Genomic DNA, 21,339 nt, shown 5'->3' with positions numbered 1-21,339 from the left:
AAAGACAGGTTGAAAGTATCAAAAGCACACAAAGTGGGTTTAAAACTATTTGTAGTAGGATGACTCAGTCCAGGTTTTTCACATCTACGTGTTATAAATTCTAAAGTGGATGTTATTTAACTTTTCCAAAAATATTAATAATGAGGAAGCGTGCTTCAGGCGACTGCACAAACGGAACGCGACCTCAGCATCACCTTCTTTACTGATTTATTAAACATTCAGAATGTGAATGTTCTAGATAAATTTACTCTGTACTCAGATGCTCAAAGAAAGCATTTAAACATGAGCCTGGAAAAGTGCAGGAACACTGGACCAAGTGGTAGTTAAGTTTCATTGTTTTTGTCCAATTCTTGCCACATTTGGTTTTTTTGCTTTCTTTTTTCTTTTCTTTTCTTTTTTTTTTTTTTACAGATTCTTATTAGTGAGTTGAATGAAGAAGAAAAACTGTAGAAAATGCTGAAAAGCAAGATCCAGTTGTTTATATTTGTTCTAGAGAAGTGAAAATCAGTGAATACAGGAAGCCAGATAAAAAAAGTCACTGATGGTTTTGGTTACTGTATAAAAGACTTCAAGTCCAAAGATCTCCGAAAGACTTGATCATACTGTCAGGTTTGACACCTATTAAAGACAAATTAAACAAACACAGAAAAGACAAGAGAGTTAGATTCTTTTGATCTCGCGAGGAGAACGGATAGAGATGCGTTTCCAGTTACAAATCTCCAACCGCTCTGAAACACATTTGTCCGCTCCTCTCTTTTTATTACTTTCGGAGTCCCTATCACAGAGAACACTGCAACTCTAAAGGTTGGGGGCAAAACACTTCATCACTTAGTTGCAGTGCTAATGACAATCACTAACTAAAACACATGTTATCTTGCACTAGATTATTCGGTTCCAAACACAGGGTAGAACAGAGCAAGTTGTACATCTTCACGGCGACGGTTTTATAGGTCAAGGAAGAAGAAGTTTCTGCTGAGTGATGAACCCTGTCGAGCACGGTTGTCACTGCTTTTCTTCAGAGGCCTTCTTGAGAAAGGAAACAGAGTAATTCAACAACACAGAAACATTCTTTATGCTGAAATAAAAGAAAACAATAAAGGCATATAAGACAAGAACATTATATAGGTAAAACTATAAAGCTACATGAAACAACAAGTATTTGATAATAATATATACATTTTACCTAACAAATACTGTACGTGTTTTTGTTTCCACTGCTGTGGAAGATGTCCCAGATACAGGAATTGGGCAAACGGCAACAAAAAAAATGGCCAGTTTTTGAGGGAGTTTAAAGTTGAATACTTTTTGAGAGGCTTTGTTAAAATATGTAAAATAGTGACACAGTACATACGCCTCCTGGTGTTTTTACTTAGTAGTAATCCATATTGGATTGTCCCAGAGGCTGAAGCTAACGGCTAATTTGAGAGGAGCAGAGACCAAAATGGCCTTCTGCCATTTTAAATCAACTCCGATCCTAAAAGCCTCGGTATAAAACTGCAAACATTTTATGAGACTTTAAACTGGTGTCACAGTTACATTGGCAGTTATTTTCCACACATAGCAATGATTATATGCACAGGAAGTGGTGTTTGTATTTTACTTTCTGAAACAACTACATTATGAGAACGTTGCTCTGACTTCAAACACTTTTATATGTTCCATTCTGAGTGTGTTTCACTCAGGAAGATCATTGGTGGTGCACCACCTCCAATTGCAATTTCCTTTGTAAGTAATTAGCACTTTTTCTTTTGAAGCAGTTGTCTTCTCAAATTTATGTATGGTAAGTTTTAGGGATTCATTTCCTCAATATTTGGGAGATCAGTGATTATCCAACACTTATATGAGAAACCAATCTTATTCACAGATCTTATTTACCTCTGCAAAGATCTGAAAATCAGACCTTTCTTCCTGCCATGAGAGAGGACTGAACGACAGATCCGCCCACCAGATCAAATGTGGTAAAGAGAGTGAATATTTGTCCCACCAACTGGAAACCCAATCACTTGTGTCTGGAGGGAGGCCAAAGGATTCATTGCTTTGAACGATGATCCGTGAATAAAAGGTATTCAAGGTCTTCCTGGTTCAGACTAACCTGACTATGCGATTGTTAACCCCAGCTTGCTAATTATTTGCTGTGTTCCATGAAAACAGCGCCCTAGAGTAGTGATTATTATTACTAAGCCAGAAAGGAAAGGAGGAGCTTGTGAACAATTAGACTGACCTTAGCAGATCTGAGATAAGTACAAGATCTGTACATATCTGATTTGTAAAGCACTTCAAATCAAACCTTTTTGCCTGGACTGTTAATATTGACCTAATAATTATTTGGTTGAGTTGTTCTCCAGAACATTGCTGGCTCATCTCTTTAGGAAACTGATGGTAAACGCTTGGCTTTCAATTCTCTTCAGGGAAAAGGGATTTATGAATTATGCTAAGCGTTATGTCACTTGTATGCGTTGCGTCACCTATTACCCTGACAGCTGCAGCAGCAACGCTGACGCTAAGCTTATAGAAAGCCACATTCACCATGATTGAGGTTGAAGGTTTTCTGTTTTCAAAGTCTGAGGCTGTGGTTCTCCAGAGAAAAACAGGTCAGAGGTCAGAATCCTGCTAAGAGGGGAAAAGCCAAAGTATCTTGGTGTCTGGTTGACTGAATGGAGCAGGAAATGGATTGGGGTCTAATTTGCAGGTGCAACTGCAGGCTGTTGTGGTGATGAAAGAAGTGACGGTCAGCCTTAAACATAGGGTGAAGAGCTCAACCCTAAGTAGAGGCACTGGCCCTCCACATCCAAAGGAGTCGCCCAATCGGGGCCATGCCACCAGCTCTGGATGCCTCCTTTGCCTCCTCACCTGAGTGAGCAAAGTAGGCAAAGTAGCTGTGTTTCCATTGCAAATGTGTGCAGAATACAGACAAATGTCTTTGCATTCTGCTGACATTGAAAAAACACAATGCCCCAAATGCACTATTTCCATAAACTGAAAAACACAATTAAAATCACGTGAATAAGTTTGTTTACATGATAAGTCATTAAAAATCATGGCAGCGACGGATGTAAGCAGTTACATGACATATTCATAATTCAGCCATGAGGCTAGCATTCATCTGTCAGCCATTAAAAGAAACATTGGTGTCTTATTCAGGCGTTGGCGCAATAAACCGCTTATACCAGAAAGTCTGGTGAATGATAGAAATGTCTTCCTATTGCTTTTTTCTCTCTTAAATATCGTCCACAAACTATTGCCATTGCTTCTTCCCAGTTGGGAAGTTTACTCTGTTTGTTTACTCTGAACTCCCATTTGGTCTCAAGAAGTTTTAGATACTTTTTATAGCAAGATTTTTACTTCCAAATTACAATTGCTTTGAAATTGAAACTTGTAGGTTCAGCCCAAAATATTTTATGTTTTAATCAAGCACAGTTTAGGAAATTCAGGAAACGTTGAGCTCGGCATCAACTACGGTGTCCGACTGGAGTCAAAAAGAAGAAGTAAAAAGGAACTAAAAACAATTATGGTGCTTTCTGGCACTGAATACTGGGATGGGGTCCGCCGTGTAATGAAAAGCCTCGGCTCCTGCAGTCATGTGGGAAACCGCAAGGCAAATAGAAGCAGCTGGACACAACAGACACACTCCATGGCGACTGGTTCTACATTTCCAACCCGTCCACTTTGCACACAGAAATACGATGCAACTGGCATACGCTGGCTACTGTAGTACACGTACGTGCAGATGAGGTGGGGCTAAAAATGGCAGCCGGGCTTTTTTTTTTTTTTTTCTTTCTCTGACCAGCATGGCTTTGTGGTGGAGGCAGCAGACACACCCTGCTCTCTCCAAGCAGTTATTTACAGCAGCTGATGCTCTGTTAATGTGTGTGTGGGTGAGTGTGTGTGTGTGGGTGTGCGCGTGTGTTTATTTATATACTGATTTAAGGACTTCCTATTGTTCGCTGAGCAACATGTTGGTTTGGGAAACATCAGTTAAATCAGCTTTTGGATGTCAAATCTTCAGGAAAAGTTAAATGAATTCTGCCAAAAACATTCGAAGTGATTTTTTTTTTTATGCAACATTCACCCTGACATAGTCACACTGACGAACGTTACAGGCACTGGATGTATGTTGTGTCATCAAATTTGAGGCAAGAAATCTGATATTTCTGTAGTAAGTGTAGAAATCCAGCAGAGGACAGCAGAGAGTTGTATTTTTATTTCTCTTCCAGTAGATTTAACTGCAGCATTTTGAACATAGATGTTTCACACCTGAGCTTTACGATGGATTTAGAATTGAAAAGCTCTGATATTGTTCTAAATTCACTGAAGAAAAAGTAGCTGTGAGTTTTGTGGTTTGATGAAAGCAAAGGGAAAGGAAGCAGAACTTCAAACATGGTGTGATACCGGTAGCACTCAGCAGCTAATGATAATCAGATATTAGTTAGAACATCACATGTGTGCGACCTGCTCGTGCGTTCAGCAGTCGGTGACCTCCCAGATCAGCTGTGATTGTCTAAATGTGAAGACAGACCAGTATGGGTCAATTTGTTCCTCTGTCTCATGTCCTTATGTTGCCATTTGGTAGCCATACACTTAACCGTTCTATATCAGGTTATTTCTCTTAGTAGTCATGTATATTTGATGAAATATGAAGATAAATATGCATACAAATGCACAAATCCAACATCTAATCTTATATAATTGTATGCTGTTTTCTAAATATTTCTAAAATACTCAACTCTTCCTTTCCATTTTCTTCTTCATTTACTACTTCTTTCTCTTTTTTCTCCTGTCCTTCATTTTCTTCTACATTTTCTCTTCCTGCTATTTTTCTTAATCGTCTTCATTTCCAACTTAATTTTCCTACTATTATTTTTCTTCTTTGTCTTATTGTTAATAATTTTATTATTACCAACAATAATAGCTATCTGATTAATAGTAATTATTGTTATTAATTACGTTTAATAGTTAATAATAGTAATTATTACTATTAATTATTTATTCATAATTATACGGATAATTTATGATTATTATAATAATTATTAAATATGTTTGTAATTATTATAGTAAATAATATGGTCATGATAATTAATATTAATAACAATAATGATAGCAAAGTAAAATTACTAAATTTTGCTATCTATATGGCCACTCAACTCCATATGAAAAGCCATTTCTGCCACTCTGATGAAAAAAAGTAAACATGTATCTCTTAATTTAGAGCCAAGTCATAATAATGAGTCACTATCTCATAACTATGATATACAACTTTTATTTCTTTCATCAAAGTGGCAGAAATGTGCTTCCATACCCCCATACCGGTTGTTTCATGTTATGTTTCTGTTTAGAATCCCAGGTGAATATGTTCCCCCTGGTGGAGGAATGTGTTATTGCAGTTCACCAACTAGCGTGCCAGGCCCAACAGCCTGCGTTCCCTTTAGCCTATCAGACTCAGTTTGTCTCTGGGTTTGATCCTCTTCAGTCCCGGCTTCATAACAACCCCACTGTATTTCCTCAAGCCTTCTCACTTATTTGATCATTTTCTCTTTTGGGTGACTTTCTGACCTTTTCACCTGTGTCCCCTTGTCCTCCAGCTATGGCAGAGTTAGACCTGAGTCTGAGCGACGCGCTGACCGACAGCCCCCCGCAGTCTGGCCTGGAGAGCAAGGTGGAGAGGGACTTTGTGGCCCAACTGGAGGCCGAGGCGTTCGACGACCAGGTGAAGGAGACGGTGGGGAAGACAGACTACATCCCCCTGCTGGACAACGACGACACCCGGGCAGGTGAGGAGCTGAGAGACACACCGATCCAATATTAATATCTGTATCGGTGCCGATATTGAAAAAAATTCTAGATCGGGTATCGGTGACAATGTACCTGATCAATGATCTATTTTGTCTAATTCTATGCTTTGTTCTCTGAGTGACATCATGCTTTATTATTTATTTTATGTTATATTTAGAATTCCTAATTGCACTTTCTGAACTATTTGAAAGGTTTGTTGCAGTTTATTTTTTACATGTTTGACCAATGTAGTCAATCTATTGTTTTTGTCAGTTTCAGTTTCTTTATCATTTATTCTAGATTGGCTGTTAGACTAATGGCACTGACTGAACAAAGTAAATTGTTGTTTTTTTCATGTTTGACCAAGCTTGTGAAGCTGTTGGTGTTTTAAAGCACTGGTACTGAGTTATCAAATAATCAAATAATATAATGACTTAAAAATAGAAACGTTTTAAGTCATTTTAGCTATTTTTGTATCGGATTGGAATCAGCCGATACTGACCCTTAGATATCGGTATCGGAAATGAAAAAAGTGGATCAGTGCATGTCCAGTACAGTGTGAAAGTCACTTAATTTCTGTATTGCTTAGGATGAAGAGGTTCCTCAGGATATTCTCAACTTCCACCACATTTAAATTCAACCAGATTACTGTCACCCCCTGACTGGCCTTCAGAGTAAAAGCAGAATCGTTTTCATTGTGACTTTCTATATTAAAAAAAACTTTAATTGTAAACTTTACGAATAACCCGATTCCACTTATCTAATAAAGTATTACTTGCCGATAATGAAGCGAAGAGCCTGCCTGGTTACAGGAGCTGCAGCTGTTCCTAAATGACTGGTAGCGTTAGGCAATGCGAGACACTTGCTGCCATTTTGGATCAGCGGGCGTGTCATTCAGCCGCAGGGACTGCATTAGCTTGCAGATATGCTTTGGAACAGGTCGACCGGCTGGTAAGACATGGATATCGGATCCTCACTCTGCTGCAGAGTGGATGCTCCATCACCAACGTTTCAAGAAGAAGAAGCTGCCCAACGTCCTGCTTGCTTGTCGAATTGTGTTTTCTATCAAACAAGACAAAACAGCCAATGAAATGGCTTGTAGTAGTTTCATTCTGAGATTATAAAGCATCAAGCTGGCCCTGAAAGAGTTGTGTTTCTTCCACTAGTATCGTTTCCTGCCTCTGCTTATCTTAATGTCACCCCCAGTTTGTGCAGGAATGCGACCTTATTCGCGCTGCTTAATGCGGCGCAGAGCAGCGAAAGGGGCGGCGGCGCCGAGCTGGGGAAGAGTCAGGCGGTCGGTGCACACGCAGATCAAATAAAGCGGTGAGTGAGCGGGCAGATGAGAGGAAGTGACAGCTAACCGGGGATGACTCGGCTCTCGGGCCTGTTTTGGTTACCCAGACGCTTCGCTCAGACAGTCAGACCGTGTGTGGGCACTGGCCTGTGACAGCCGGCTGCGGGACGGGCCGTGGGTGGCGTTGCCAGTGATCAACTGTGGCGTCCAGCGCGCGCGTCGGGACGGACGCAGACATGCTGACGCGACGAGTGCCAAACAGCAGGGCGAGGCAGTCCGCGAGTCATTGTCCTCTGTCAGCAGGAGCCGAGGGGATGGTGGGGGCACGGAGGGGGGTTGTTGTTGTTTTTCAGACTCCTGCACATGAACTGAAAGGTGAACCGTGATTTATGTGAGTGTGATTCGCAAATGAGTCTCATATTTGTCTTTATGGGCATTTTTTAAACAAGACAAAATATATATATATATATATATATATACAGTAATATACATACAGTAAGAAGAAGATATTGAATCATCAATATCATGGTTTATATGATGATACTGTCTTTAGACATAAACAAGAATGCATTAAGCTTGGAGGAGTGGGAAGAAGACAAACTTATTTTCTTTCATTCCCTATTCATGTATATAAAATGTGTGGTTGCTAGGAATGCACCGATTTAGCGCCAATGTCTTTAACTTTTGGAGATCTGTGATCGGTTGATACTTATATGTGACGGCAATCTTATACCCTTACCTTATCTACCTCAGAAAAGGTCTGAAAATCAACTCTCTTCTAGCTTGGTGGAATTTTTCTGCCATAATAAAAGAGCATTTTCAGTCTGAAAACAGGATTTTATGTCTTTTGTTCTCAAAACGTTTAATACTTTTGCTTGCATGTTCATTTTGAAAGCAGGACTTCATGTATTTCTTTTCAAAACTTGTAAGGCTTGTACTCAAAACTTCTCCTCACGCTCAGACGTAGTCTCTTCTCGGACTCTCTGCTCGCTTTTGAAACGCCTTTTGGCAGTCGCTTGGCAACCTCTCAGCCAGTAGAATGAAAGTGTTGTACTGGGTTCGTTTGTTTCCTTCTAGCAGATGTGCCTGTGTGGCTACTATTGATTGTAGCAACCTTCGCCATCCACTGGATGTAAGAAACAATGACATCAGCTTTCTGCTCCACAGTACACCAAACATCCGCCAGCAGTGTTTGATTGCTAACAGCTACTGAGCTTAGGCAGGATTTTTTTCACCTAACCAACTCCCTAGTGACATTGCAATCTACAATAACTGAAGAATCTGAATTAATTAGTTACAACATTTAATTTCCGTTTGGGATCAATAAAGTGATTTTGAATTTGAATTCAATATGTTTAACTGGCCGATTAATATAACAAAGTTTCAAATACCTTTAAACCTTGAATTCTCGGATAGATTTAAAAGGAGGCATCATGAATGCAGAGAAGGAGGAAATTTAAACTATTCCTTTCGTTATACATAAGCGGTAAAATAAGATCTTTAGTAAACATAATTGAATGAATTACAAGTGCTAAAAAAGGTCCCAGCCAGAATACCAGGAATGCAGTATTATATCCTATGAAGCATTGCTGCAAGTTCAAATCCCTAACTCCAACATCAGGGATATTTCTTACATACTGTCGCGCCCATTACTCAGTGGTCCCAAATCTTTTTTTAAATTAAAGTTTGCAATTCATTTAAAAATCAAATCCCAGAGACTGGAGCAACAGAAGAGAGGTGCAGAATCCAGGTTGCTTGAAGTATGTGTGGAGTTCACACAATCAGTGATGATTTGAGTTGCTATTTTCATGTTGGTTCTTTTTTTTTTTTTTTTTAAGTAACACCAATTGCTAGGTAAAATCTTGGCTGTTGAGAAATGTTAACTCTCAATATCATTTCTCAATATTGAGAAACTATGTTCAGAAACGTTTCTCAATATTGTTTCTCTGGAGGTGTGGACTCTGTTGAAGCTTTAAACTTTACCTAATATCTAACATTTGCCCGTGATGTACGGGCAAACCTTGTGGAAGCTATGAAAGTTACCAGAAATTGCCAGTGTTGTAAACAACCACCCCCCATTTCAAAGGGAGAAGTGCCAACACACGGACTGAACGGCTTCATACTTCCTCCGTTGCCATTGCTAGAACTGCAGGCGGACCAATTTCGTCGTTCACAACTTCTCCGTCCGTATTCTGATTGCCCCAGTTGAAATTCTACTGGAAAAAGTCCATAATAGAGTTACTGTATTTTATAAGTGCATGAATAAGGGAGAACTGTATGGACATATTAAACCTGGGCCATGAGAGGGACGGTGTGGGGATGGGGTGCTGGGCTGTTGGGGTGAGGGAGATGATGTGTTCTTATACACCTCAGAAAGTATGTAGTTGTGCCCCTGACAGTTGGAGAAGTTGTGATTCCGATATGGCGACGCCCATATTTTGTAATGTTTATGAACATCATTTTAAGCTGTACTTTCCACCTTCAACACCAGTTTTCATTTGTTCAGTTTGGAGTTTCACACTGTATATGTACCATTAATTTTAGGCATACTCTTTCAAGAGAGTCTTAAAATAATGTTTCCATCACAGTTTGCTATTGTTGATGCGGGGAGCTGACAAATTGGAACTCGAAGTTGGTGCGGTCCGAACTGCCGCTGCACTAGCAGGAAAAACCTCCAGCTTGCTCTCACGCTGAACGAATCGTGTGCGGTTCCATTATGTGTTCGGGGAAGCCATTAGCAGCCAGAAGGACAGTAATGAGCTTGCTTGTTTCTGTGTGTGTATGTGACTGTGTGTGCAGACGCTGGGGCTGCTTTGGAGAATGGAGAGCAGGAGGCTCATGGGGTGCAAAAGCCTGGTAAGAAACAACAATTCCCCCAATTCCATCTGCTGTCGGTCACTTTGCTAGAGCTGCCTGGTTCTCCTCATCGACCAGTCCTGGCCTTTTAGTCTTTTCTTCTTTTTTCTTCTTTGTTCCCTTCTCGTCTGTAACCTCAGTTTGATTTTGCATGTTCTTTTGTGTATTTGTTTCCTTTGTTTTGGAGTTTCCATTCAGAACAGAGTGTGAGCTACTCTCAGTGTTTCCTAGCATCCTTTAAAGGCTCATCTTTAAATTTTCCAACCTTTGGGAATTGGGCATCCCGTCTGAGCAAGAATAAGGCTGAAAATAAGGTCCTGCACGGGCTGCTGATATTTCTATTTGATTTCCATTTAATTTGGCTGATATATCTTTTTTTAATATCTGTTAATGCTTTTAGACTTTTACTATACATGACATTCAAACATTGGTACTCACAGGGAAGGATATACTGATAAACTTGTTCTAATTTCCTTAATTTTGGGAGATCAGTGATCGACCAATACTTACATGAGAAACCGATCGCATCTCATGTAGATGTGATTGGAAAATGAGTCTCATATTTGTATGGACAAAAGAAATTGGTATCAGCCAAAATCAGAATCGGCATGGCAGACGTTTTAAGGATCGTTGATCAGTCAGAAAACTGCATTCAGTGCAACCCTACTTGCAAGCGCTCACACACACTCACCATGCAGATGGGCAGGTGTTGTCCAATGAAATTTCAACATGTGAAGAAAGCGACCTCTTGATTGCCAGATTGCCACATTTTCCATAAAACATCTTCACTCCTGAAGCTTCTACATGTTTTGTTAGATTAAACCCAGAGACATGAGTGTTTGTCATTGGGATATCTTTTTGTGAAAAACTAACATAAATTAGTGATTGTGTCATTGTGAGCAGGAAGGAAAAATGGTTTTCATGATCATACCTAAACAGAAAGCCTGAAAAATGTTGACTTTTAGTCTTCTAGGGCATATTTTTGTCAGTTTTGCTCATTTAGACACATGTTTTGCAAACTATCCTAGAAAGATTATACAAATAAGGACTGAAAACATCGATCTCAGGATCAGAGTTGGATTTACGCCTGGACTAGAAAATCTTGGTATGGCAATAATAATGGTCAATATATTGCCATGCCTTAGATTAATTCAGCAAACTATTCAAATCCCTTAAGCCCTTTAACTTAGGCTGCATTCACTGCTTTGTCTGCTTTAGTCAAACTCCAGTCTGTTTACCTAAAATGTCCGGTTCGTTTGGGGAGGTGTGGATGTGGAATCAAACTCTGATGTGGACCAAAAAATTGAACTCTGCTCTGCTTACAAACCTCGGTCTGGGTTCGGTTGAAGAGAACACCAAGTGAACTGGAGGCCACTCCAAGAAGGAAGTGGTCTCCAGGAAGCACCCTGAAGAGTTGCTTCCTGCACTTTAGGCATTCTGGGTAAATTCAGCAATAACAAATGCGCATCTTTAACGCTAGCAGGAGGATGACTCGTTGTCTTTTACCAAAGGCAAAAAAGAAATCTTCCAACGACAAACACTGGCGCCACTCCATTTTTGTTTCCATTTGGTGAAGAAGGAAGTTGCACTCTGTGTCTTCTTAAGAGGTTTTCATGTCGTTTCCTTCAGGGGTTCTTGGTGCAGAGCCAGGAGGCAAGGAGGGAAAACAGATTTTCAAAGGGTCTTGGTTTGTTTGACACAGTGCAGTGTGAAAAAGAATCACACCAGCTGAAAATGTAACAAATGTAGAAATTTTGGTCCCCAGTCAAACCGAGGCTACTGGACTATAAGGAGTGGAAACACCCTTAGTTTCTCCCAACACAGCTTTTTCATTTTGACTTTATCCTTGTTGAAATGTTTTCTGACTCAGGATCAGTTCCCTTAGACTTCGAGATTTCATCAAAACTTTTTCCAAACCTTATCACCGCATCCAGATCCAGAGGGTGTGAGTTGACCAGAATCCTTTCTGTGGGTGAATGCTGTTGACGAAGGGAGGAGCCAGCATCTCTGTGGATCAGCTGGAAGTCATCTCCATGTTTGCATGGCTTTGCTAGGTCATTTAGTTCCTTTGCATGCGTCCAGCTGAAGCTCCATCTGAGTTCTGAAGAGCAGGAGAAGGGCTGCGTGTCTTTGCCTCCTCCTTTCTTTTCTCCTTGACTAGATTGGAACATCTGGCCTATAGGTGCGCTGGATCCATTCATCACTGTAGCTGCAGCTGTCCCCAGAGACGGAATGCGGTTGGGCGGCAAAAGTTAAAAGTAGTAACTGGGTCACGGAATCGAGAGCATAAACCCAATCCTGACGAAGCAAATATACGTAGATGCATTTGCATGCACGAGTGTTTCTTGTGCATGGATGCAGCATGCGCGGTGTTTCTGCATGGCTTTTAATGCTTCTTTCAAAGTATGGATTTGTGTTTTGTTTATGAACAAGAAATGAGCTGTTTACGTTTGATTCTGCTACTAACGTGCTGTCTTCCTTTCCCTCTTATTCCTTCTCCTCATTGTTCTTTTTTTTCCACGTACTCCTGATTTCTTCCTTCCACATCATATTTTTGTCTGAACTGCTTCCATTTTATTCCCTCAACATCATTCACAACCTTCCTTCCTCCCTCCATCACATTATTTTCTCTTCTTGTGCTCCTTCCTCGACACCATGCTTCAGAGGACTAAAACTCTTCTCCATCGGCCCGATGACTGCCTGTCGACTCCACTTCTGCTTCTGTGCACCTCCCCTCCTCTCTTCCTGTGCAGAACAGACACACACACACACTAGTCGTCTGATACACGCGTCCTTCATCCTGCAGAACAGACAAGGTCTGAGGATGCGAGACAGGATTTCACAGTTGGACTGAGTTCTGTACGCTGAGTTCCACCAAATACTGCTGCGACGCAATCCGGTTCCCTCCGCTGGGCCAAACTAATCAGCCCTTGGCACTCTGCTGATTAGGGGATGTGTGCAGAATCGCATTCATTAAAAAAAATTATTACAATATTGTCACTTTTTCCATCGTAAGTCTGAGCTAAAAAGAAATAATAATTTTTAAAAAAAGCTTCCACTTTGTTCAGTTTGGCTTCAAAGCTTAATGTGGCAGAAAGAAAGAAAGAAAGATCAGGCAGACATTGAGTTCAGAAGTTCACGTCCTCACACACCCCGTCTCCGAGGCGCAGACACACACCATGCAGCGCTCTCTCTCTCTCTGTCTGATACAGATCAAAGTGAGTCGCCGGCGCCGTGAGGTCAGTCTGTCAACACCCCAACACCAGCACACACACACTCACACTCCAACATGACGATATGTTCACTCACCTAAGGACTGTTTGTTTTTCTTCCGTCTCTTCCTCCATTTCACCCGTGAGTGATGCGTCTCACTTAGACTGGTTAAAACCAGTCTAAAACCAGTCTTCCTCTGGGTTAAACCCAGAGGAAGAAACTATTCAGGTTTTTAACTGGTCTCGTTTAAAACAATCGTAGCAAATAAATGTTGATCTTGTTAGCCTCAAAACTTTTTATGCAGACTATAGGTAGTAGGTCGCAGGCAGAATGGGCTTCACACATTAGATGTACATATAATCTGGTCTGGTGGCGCTGTACGCTTTAAATAAAAACTACTTTGTCCTTTTCTCTGAAAAAACACCAGCACAGATTAAGGGTAATCCAAAGGATTCAGGGTGTTCCCTCTGAGGAGATGAGAAGTCGTCTTTAAACTCGTGTGTTCTTTCCAAATCCAACTCACCCTGAATAATAGAGAACTTTATCATGCAATATTAATATACACCGTGTTCCAAATTATTATTATTATTCAAGTGATATTTTCTCAGATTTTCTTAAATGGTCAATGCAAATGATGGTCAGTATAATTTTCAAGTCATGAACTATTACTGAACAAAGCTCCCCATGAACAGTATTTTTTTTTCAAAAATAAAAAACTCAAAATGCACTGTTCCAAATTATTATACACAGCAGATTTTCTAAACATTTTATGGATTATAAAGAACTGCAAACAGTCATTCTTTGAATGTGCAGCATTAAGTGGTCACATGTACTAAAATCAAAAGCTACTCAAATCAAAAACATCTTAACAGACCGAGTTACATGTTAACATTGGACCTTCTTTGATATCACAGCACAATTCTTGCATCCATTGAACTTGTGAGTTTGTGGAAAGTTTCTGCTTGAATTTCTATGCAGGATGTCAGAAAACCTTCCCAGAGCTGCTGGTTTGATATGAACTGCATTCCATCCTCAGATCTTCTGCTGGAGGAAACTCCAAAGCTTCTCAATAGGGTTAAGGTCAGAGGTCAGAGGAGGATGGTGACCACACCATGAGTTTCTCCACTTTCATGCCCATAGCAGCCAATGACACAGTGGTATTCCTTGCAGCATGAGATGGTGCATTGTCATGCATGAAGATGATTTTGCTACTGAAGGTACGGCTCTTCTTTTTGAACCATGAAAGAAAGTGATCAGTCAGAAAGTCCACATACTTTGTTGAGGTCATTTTCACACCTCCATGGACTCTGAAGGGGCCGACCAATGATTCTCTCCCCATGATTTCGGCCCATAAAATGACTCCACCACCTCCTTGCTGACGTCACAGCCGTGTTGGGATGTGGTGGCCATCCACCACCAATCCACTACTGCGTCCATCTGGACCATCCAGGGTTGCACAGCGGTCATCAGTGAACAAGTCTGTTTGAAAATTAATCTTCATGCACGACTGGGCCCACTGCCACCGTTTCTGCTTGTGAGCTCTGGTTAGGGGGCCCAATAGTAGGTTGATGCACCGCAAGCCTCTAGAGGATCCTCCACCTTGAGCTTCCAGAGGCACCAACAGTTTCAAATAACTGTTTGCTGCTTTTTAAGGGCATTTTAACAGCTGCTCTCTTAATCCGATGAATTTGTCTAACAGAAACCTTCCTCATTTTGCCTTTATCTGTACAAACCCATCTTTGTTCACAAATCTCTTCACAGTACGATAACGCTTCAGTTTTTGTTAAATATCAAATGTTTTCATACCTTGTCATACGGCACTACACTATCTGATGACTCTCATCAGCAGAGAGATTCTTTCTCTTTCCCATATTGCTTGAAACCTGTGGCCTGCTTAATAATGTGGAACATCCTTCTTAAGTAGATTTCCTTTAATTGAGCTCATCAGACAAACTAATCAACCCAGCTCTCTGAAATTAATTATAGTGATTCAAAGAGCCCTGACACACAATACCATCTATAAATTTAATAGCACAACAAAAATATTTAATCTTTATGACACTTAAATCCAATTTGCCTAATAATTTGGAACACGGTGTATGACTAACATCTTGGGGTAGAACGATACGTCCGTCTCATAAAACAGGACAATACACGGTATCAGGTTCACAAGAGTGACGCAACACGACATTTTTAGCATGATTTTTTGGAAAAACTGCAAATAAACATTTTTTATTTTTACAAGTAGGGTAAATCTTTCAAAAATCCCCCCCCCAAAATTCTGGGTTTAGTGTAGAATAATCCAAGGCTTGCCCTAGCTTTTATGTTTGTATTATTTTAAAACGAAAAAAAAGAAAAAACGACTGACAAGTTCTCGTTTATTAGTTTTCACAAACATAATAAAGGTTTTCAGTACTTTATGGCACACCAGCGCCTACAACTAACATGGCTCGACTCAGTTCTGTGTGGTTGTAAGGGTTTTACACTAGTAACGATTTTGTGGTACCAGCCCCCTTTCAGAACATACTTCACTAGGGTTCACTAGGCTAATTGAGGCTAACAATGTAGAGTCCTTTACAATACAACAGTCGCTGTTATGAGTCAAAAATAACAGTCAATGAGCATGTCTGGAGTTTTTAAGGACAATGGCAGACTCAACAGAATGTTCAGCAAACCACCTGAACTCTAAAACGTTGCGCTAAGTTGAGCTGCGATGCTAGACGCTTGTGGAAAAGTCCTAAAATGCAGTACAGTGGCCCAATAGTTAGCACACTAAAGCAAATGCTAACTTTAGCTTGTTAGCAGTTAGCTAGTAGCATCACTCTCACATAATACTCACTCACACAGCCTTTACCAGACAATATCCCATGCTGATAGCAACTGGTTAGCCCTTTTTGAGACACTTTTACGAATTATACCATGTTGTTTTATTATCGTTACACCTTTACTTACTTAGCTTTAATAACTAGCTAAGTAGAAACTTGATATTTCCCCTCCATTTTCAGTATACTCGCATCTCTAATATTCCTGTGGTTTTACATGATCAGGAAATGACAGTATGCGCTTAAATTCACTGAGATGTTAGCAGAGGTCACGGTAAGATACAAACACAGAACTAAAGAAGAACTTTGGTTTTGTGTCAGTTATGAATGTTTTTTTTTATTTTTTTATTTTTTTACTTTTCTTTAATCAATGCGAACATCACTGGAGTGCATCAAATTTAGAAGAACTTCTGTATGTGGGAAGACAATGATTCTGGTACGCTCATCATGTTTAGGAAGTAGGTTTTTCCACACAGTTTTCCATTTCCCTGCAACTTAAGCTACTGGCCATGCTAACATGATGCTACTGCCACTTGTGTCACATTTGCACAATTTTGATCATCTGGTATGAAAGTGGTATAAGTTTGTATGTGTGCTTTAAAAGTTTATTTCCAGAGTGTTTTTATGTTCCATATTATCAAACCGACCCTTTTTATAGACGTGCCTGTCTGTGTCCTCGGCCTGCACCTTCTGCTAATAAATGGAGATATAACCCACACCTTTTTGGCTTTTGGTTTCTATTTCTTCTAACTGAACTGTACTAAACCTCCTGTATGAACTACATTTATTGACTCCTTTCTTGTCACTGAATAAGCTTTTGCATGTTGTGAAGGTTTTGCATAAACCAGCCAGAGAGACGTTGAAGAAAATTCAAAATATAATCTTAATTTATTAACAAAAAAAATCCAAAAATGATAAATTGGGCCCAAACTGAGGTCAACATAACAAAGTACAACTCAGGTGGTAACAGAACAAACTCAAGCACAAACTGACCTAACAAACAAGACATGAGAGGAACTTAAATAGTGGCTGATCAGACCATTAACACAAACTAGGGGGTAATTAAACACACAAAAACCTAACAAATACTGGTCAGAATATTACTAAATCTGTAAATGAAATAAATATCAGAATTTAACTAACTTTCCAAAAGAAGAAACATTAAATAAATGGTAAAATTAAACTAAAGACCAAATTTCCCCCTCCCCTGGTGAACAAATGGAATGGCCCGCTGAGGAAGTTTGACACCCATATATGGACACCAATCAGCTGGAGCTCATCTGTATGATTTTCAGCAACAGGTCCAGAGGAAACTGGTAACTCAAAAGAAAGAAATTAATTTGTTATATTTAACAAAATATACAAAGAACTGACACATAAAGTTAACTAAATGGGTGCACAACAAATAGTTAACTAAAGAGTCAGACTAATGAAAACAAATTTAAAGATAAAAATCTAAACTGCTCACTAATCAATATATAAAGTAATATTAAGGGAGAACAGAAAACCATTACCAATTCTGTCTGTGTGTGACAGTTGGGACAGCTGTCACACATGTCTATCGATCTTTCTTAACATATGCCTTTTGATGTATCTTGCTTTGTAAGAAAAAAAGATGACTACTCATCTGAGGTGTGACATCAGACAGAAGAATATTTTTGACTTTGTGAAGCATGGATATTGAGAAATAAAATAGGAAAACCCAGTTATGTTTGTTCTGTTCTTCCAAATTTTTTTTTTTACCCTTTTAGAGTGAAGAGGAGAAGAAAATAAATTTTCTTTAGGTATAGCCAGTATATAATAAAGGAGTACATCCAAATTAGGAATGACGTACATAAAATTCAAATAAGACGCATATTAAAGTAAACGATTAAACCTTTTTAGAGTAATTGTGTTTTTTTTGCTAGTGTCAAGAGTTAACGTTTTTGTTCAACCCAGAAATTTCTTGCTTTCTCATACAAAGCGGGACACAACTACATTCACAGCTTGATTGGGGCTCATAATAAAGGATAAGTGTGCACACCTCCAAATTGCACCTACTCATTTTTTGCTGGCAGCTGCTAACCAAGGGGAAGCTATGAGTTTCTCATATTGTCTCAGGCTCATACTGTCAGGCTATCAAAACAAAGCTCTGACATTACTGATTAATAGAAAAAACAGGGGTGGGGCTTCATAAAACCCTAAGAGATTGGCAAGTTTAGAGTTTTCATGTTTAATCAAACTGAATGCCATGGTAATTAGTTTCAGTGAGACTTTAGGCTTCAGAGCCTCCGTCCATCAGGAAATAAACATTGGAGTTCTTCCTTTGTGACTAAACACATCTCTGCCCATGTCTGGGCTGCTTCCCAACCCTCTGCTGTCGAGGACATTTTCTAGCCAGAGGTCTTCCCACACAAGCTTATGTTCTTGCCTGATTTGTGAACGAAGACATGCATTAAATCTGTTGTCACTAGTTTTTGTGTTGTGTGACGATCATTTTTACAGAGACTGTTGAAGGAAGCCTCAAGGTTTTATAGGACCAGAAAACTAACACCTGTTAGTTACATTTGTTGACTAGGTTGGGGATGTAAACAGATTTTTCAAACTAGGATTTGCTTTGTGCCAAAAAAGGAGCTACAGCACCTGCTATGTTGTTGTTGAAAATTAAAAAAATACATATGTTATTGTACTTATGTTTTTTATCTAAATCAAGGAAAGTGTTTAAATAGTGTCTTTCATTTCAGACCAGTGTTCTGGTATCAGTGTTTGTGGATCAACAAAGAATTCAGTTAAAAGTTCAATAAGCGGTTGGATACACAATATTAGTTGATTTAGAGAATAGATTTAATAAGACGCATCTTCTATAACCTCCTATCATCTTTATGCTTGAAAGCAGATTTAATAATTATTTTTCAGGTATTGATACTGCACAGTTGTGCAATTTACTCCCCGGCCGATATATGTGACGGTATTACATTCAGTTTGTGATGACCTTTGGTTACCAAGGTGACCTGTATAAGCCTCTCTGTCAGCATGGATATTTCTGCCTGTGATTGTCTCTGTAAGGCGCTCTGCTCTGCTTAGGCTGCAGCTCTTGTTCTGTGAGTGAAGGATGAAAAGGCAGAGAGGCAGAAGAACGTGGGCGTCTCCTCTGTGTTGGCAGTTTTTACTGCTGTGATAGTATTAGAGTTAGAGTACACCAGAGGTGTGACCAAGTCACTGTGTTGCAAGTCTCAAGTAAGTCTCAAGTCTTTGTCCTCAAGTCCGAGTCAAGTCTCAAGTAAAGACAGGCAAAAGTCGAGTCAAGTCTCAAGTCAGGAACCTTTAATTTCAAGTCATTTCGAGTCGATTTTATTTTATTTTTTTTAAAATTTGCAATTATACATAAAATTCCAATAATAGACCATTTGTTCATTTTAAAATATGTATTTATCTCAAATGATAGAACATGTGTAGCTGAACACAAAGTATAAAAAACATTTTTAAATTGGACCACTTTATTGCCCAGTTCTGTTAAACTTGATATTCAATAAAAAAAGATGAAAATGCTGACATTTCCACAGCACAATACAAAGAACCAGAACAGCAGTTTTTTCCTCTTTTCTCTGACCTGTCAAAACAATATATTGTCAATATAATTTCCCAACGTAGATGTCTTCAAATACACCAACCATCCTTAAATGATACTAGACCCGGCTCATCATCATAATGGGACAGAGAGACTCTGTTCCCTGTGTTCAGGTCCAGAATCTGCTTTCTGTTCCGGAGCCCCGCTCACTATCCACCGGCTTCCTGAGCTAACACGGTGCACATTATTTGTGGAGGCATTTGAAGGACCGGATTTATGGTAAATCATCACCAATTTAACCCGGAGTACACATGCTAACACGAAGTTAGCTAAAGTCAACTATCTTACAGCAAAAGAAAAGTGCCACCTACCGATCTTTGCAGTATATTTCTTCCTCAGTGAGATTCTCCTACCGTTTTACACACTCTCTCTCTTTTGTCGTTAAGCACGCCCGTTGCCGTGGCAACCGCCTGCGCCCCGCAAGCGGAGCTACGACGTTAAAAACATAACATTCAGTCCGTTACGATGTCAAGTTTCCAGGCTTGATATTTATTTCTCGATTATTGGTTGATTAGCTAATGTAAACTCCTGCTCTGCTAGTCAGTCGGTCTTTGAATCGCCTTTTTTTTTTGCTAATGGAACTGAAACGCACTGAATTGCGCAACACGTTGTTGAAACAATAATTACTGAGAATATAAATTTTAACAGGTTTTGTTGATTATTATCAGAGGTGGGGACTCGAGTCACATGACTTGGACTCGAGTCAGACTCGAGTCGTTAAAATCGCGACTTGAGACTTGACTTGAAAAAATGCTCAAAGACTCGGACTTTGACTTTAATATACTGCATTAGGTTTTCTATCACTTTATTATTTCTGCTATAACTGATGTATATTCGCATATAAAATAAGTCAATAAAGTTTAATTTACAATTTTTATGTCTTCGTGTCATGAGAGGTAGATCTCAGCCGGCTGGTGAGAGAAAAAGTAGATCTTGGTCTAGAAAAGTTTGAGCACCCTGCGGTAGATCGTCGTTGCCGCTCCGATCTAAATCAGGGGTTTTCACTTGCATTCAACAGGCTGAGTTAAAGCTCCCAGTCGGTGAAAACCCCTGATTTTGTCGTTAAGCACGCCCGTTTAAAAAACGCGGCAAAGCTACAGAGCTCAGGGAACGAAATACGAAATAACCGCTCGAATATGCTTCCGCGAGTAATTTCTTTTGGCTACGTAGATTATGAACTTTCGACTAAAAAACGAACTGCAACTTGTAAAACATGCAAGAAGAGAATAGATGCCACGACGTCCAACTTTGTCCGGCATTTGAAGCTTCACAAAGATCGGTAGGTGGCGCTTTTCTTTTGCTGTAAGATAGCTGACTTTAGCTAACTTCGTGTTAGCATGTGTACTCCGGGTTAAATTGGTGATGATTTACCATAAATCCGGTCCTTCAAATGCCTCCACAAATAATGTGCACCGTGTTAGCTCAGGAAGCCGGTGGATAGTGAGCGGGGCTCCGGAACAGAAAGCAGATTCTGGACCTGAACACAGGGAACAGAGTCTCTCTGTCCCATTATGATGATGAGCCGGGTCTAGTATCATTTAAGGATGGTTGGTGTATTTGAAGACATCTACGTTGGGAAATTATATTGACAATATATTGTTTTGCCAGGTCAGAGAAAAGAGGAAAAAACTGCTGTTCTGGTTCTTTGTATTGTGCTGTGGAAATGTCAGCATTTTCGTCTTTTTTTATTGAATATCAAGTTTAACAGAACTGGGCAATAAAGTGGTCCAATTTAAAAATGTTTTTTATACTTTGTGTTCAGCTACACATGTTCT

General features: G+C 39.7%; 1 protein-coding gene across 9 annotated transcripts in view; it reads left to right on the top strand.

Moving 5' to 3' along the window:
- The window catches only part of LOC116711682 (microtubule-associated protein 4), a 108,906-nt gene that overhangs the window by 17,072 nt on the left and 70,495 nt on the right, over positions 1 to 21,339 (top strand). For 7 of the 9 annotated variants that reach the window (XM_032551114.1, XM_032551121.1, XM_032551113.1 and 4 more), the window contains exons 2-3: positions 5,580 to 5,768; positions 9,866 to 9,922. In XM_032551114.1, the coding sequence (XP_032407005.1) occupies positions 5,582 to 5,768; positions 9,866 to 9,922 (244 nt within the window). In that variant the 5' untranslated portion in view covers positions 5,580 to 5,581. The remainder of the gene's footprint in view (positions 1 to 5,579; positions 5,769 to 9,865; positions 9,923 to 21,339) is intronic. The other 2 variants (XM_032551117.1, XM_032551120.1) reach the window with 1 other exon arrangement.

This window comes from Xiphophorus hellerii, chromosome 21, assembly GCF_003331165.1.
Source record: "Xiphophorus hellerii strain 12219 chromosome 21, Xiphophorus_hellerii-4.1, whole genome shotgun sequence".
NCBI lineage: Eukaryota > Metazoa > Chordata > Actinopteri > Cyprinodontiformes > Poeciliidae > Xiphophorus > Xiphophorus hellerii.
Note: the sequence above shows the minus strand (reverse complement) of the source record. Positions and strands in the feature narration are given on the sequence as shown.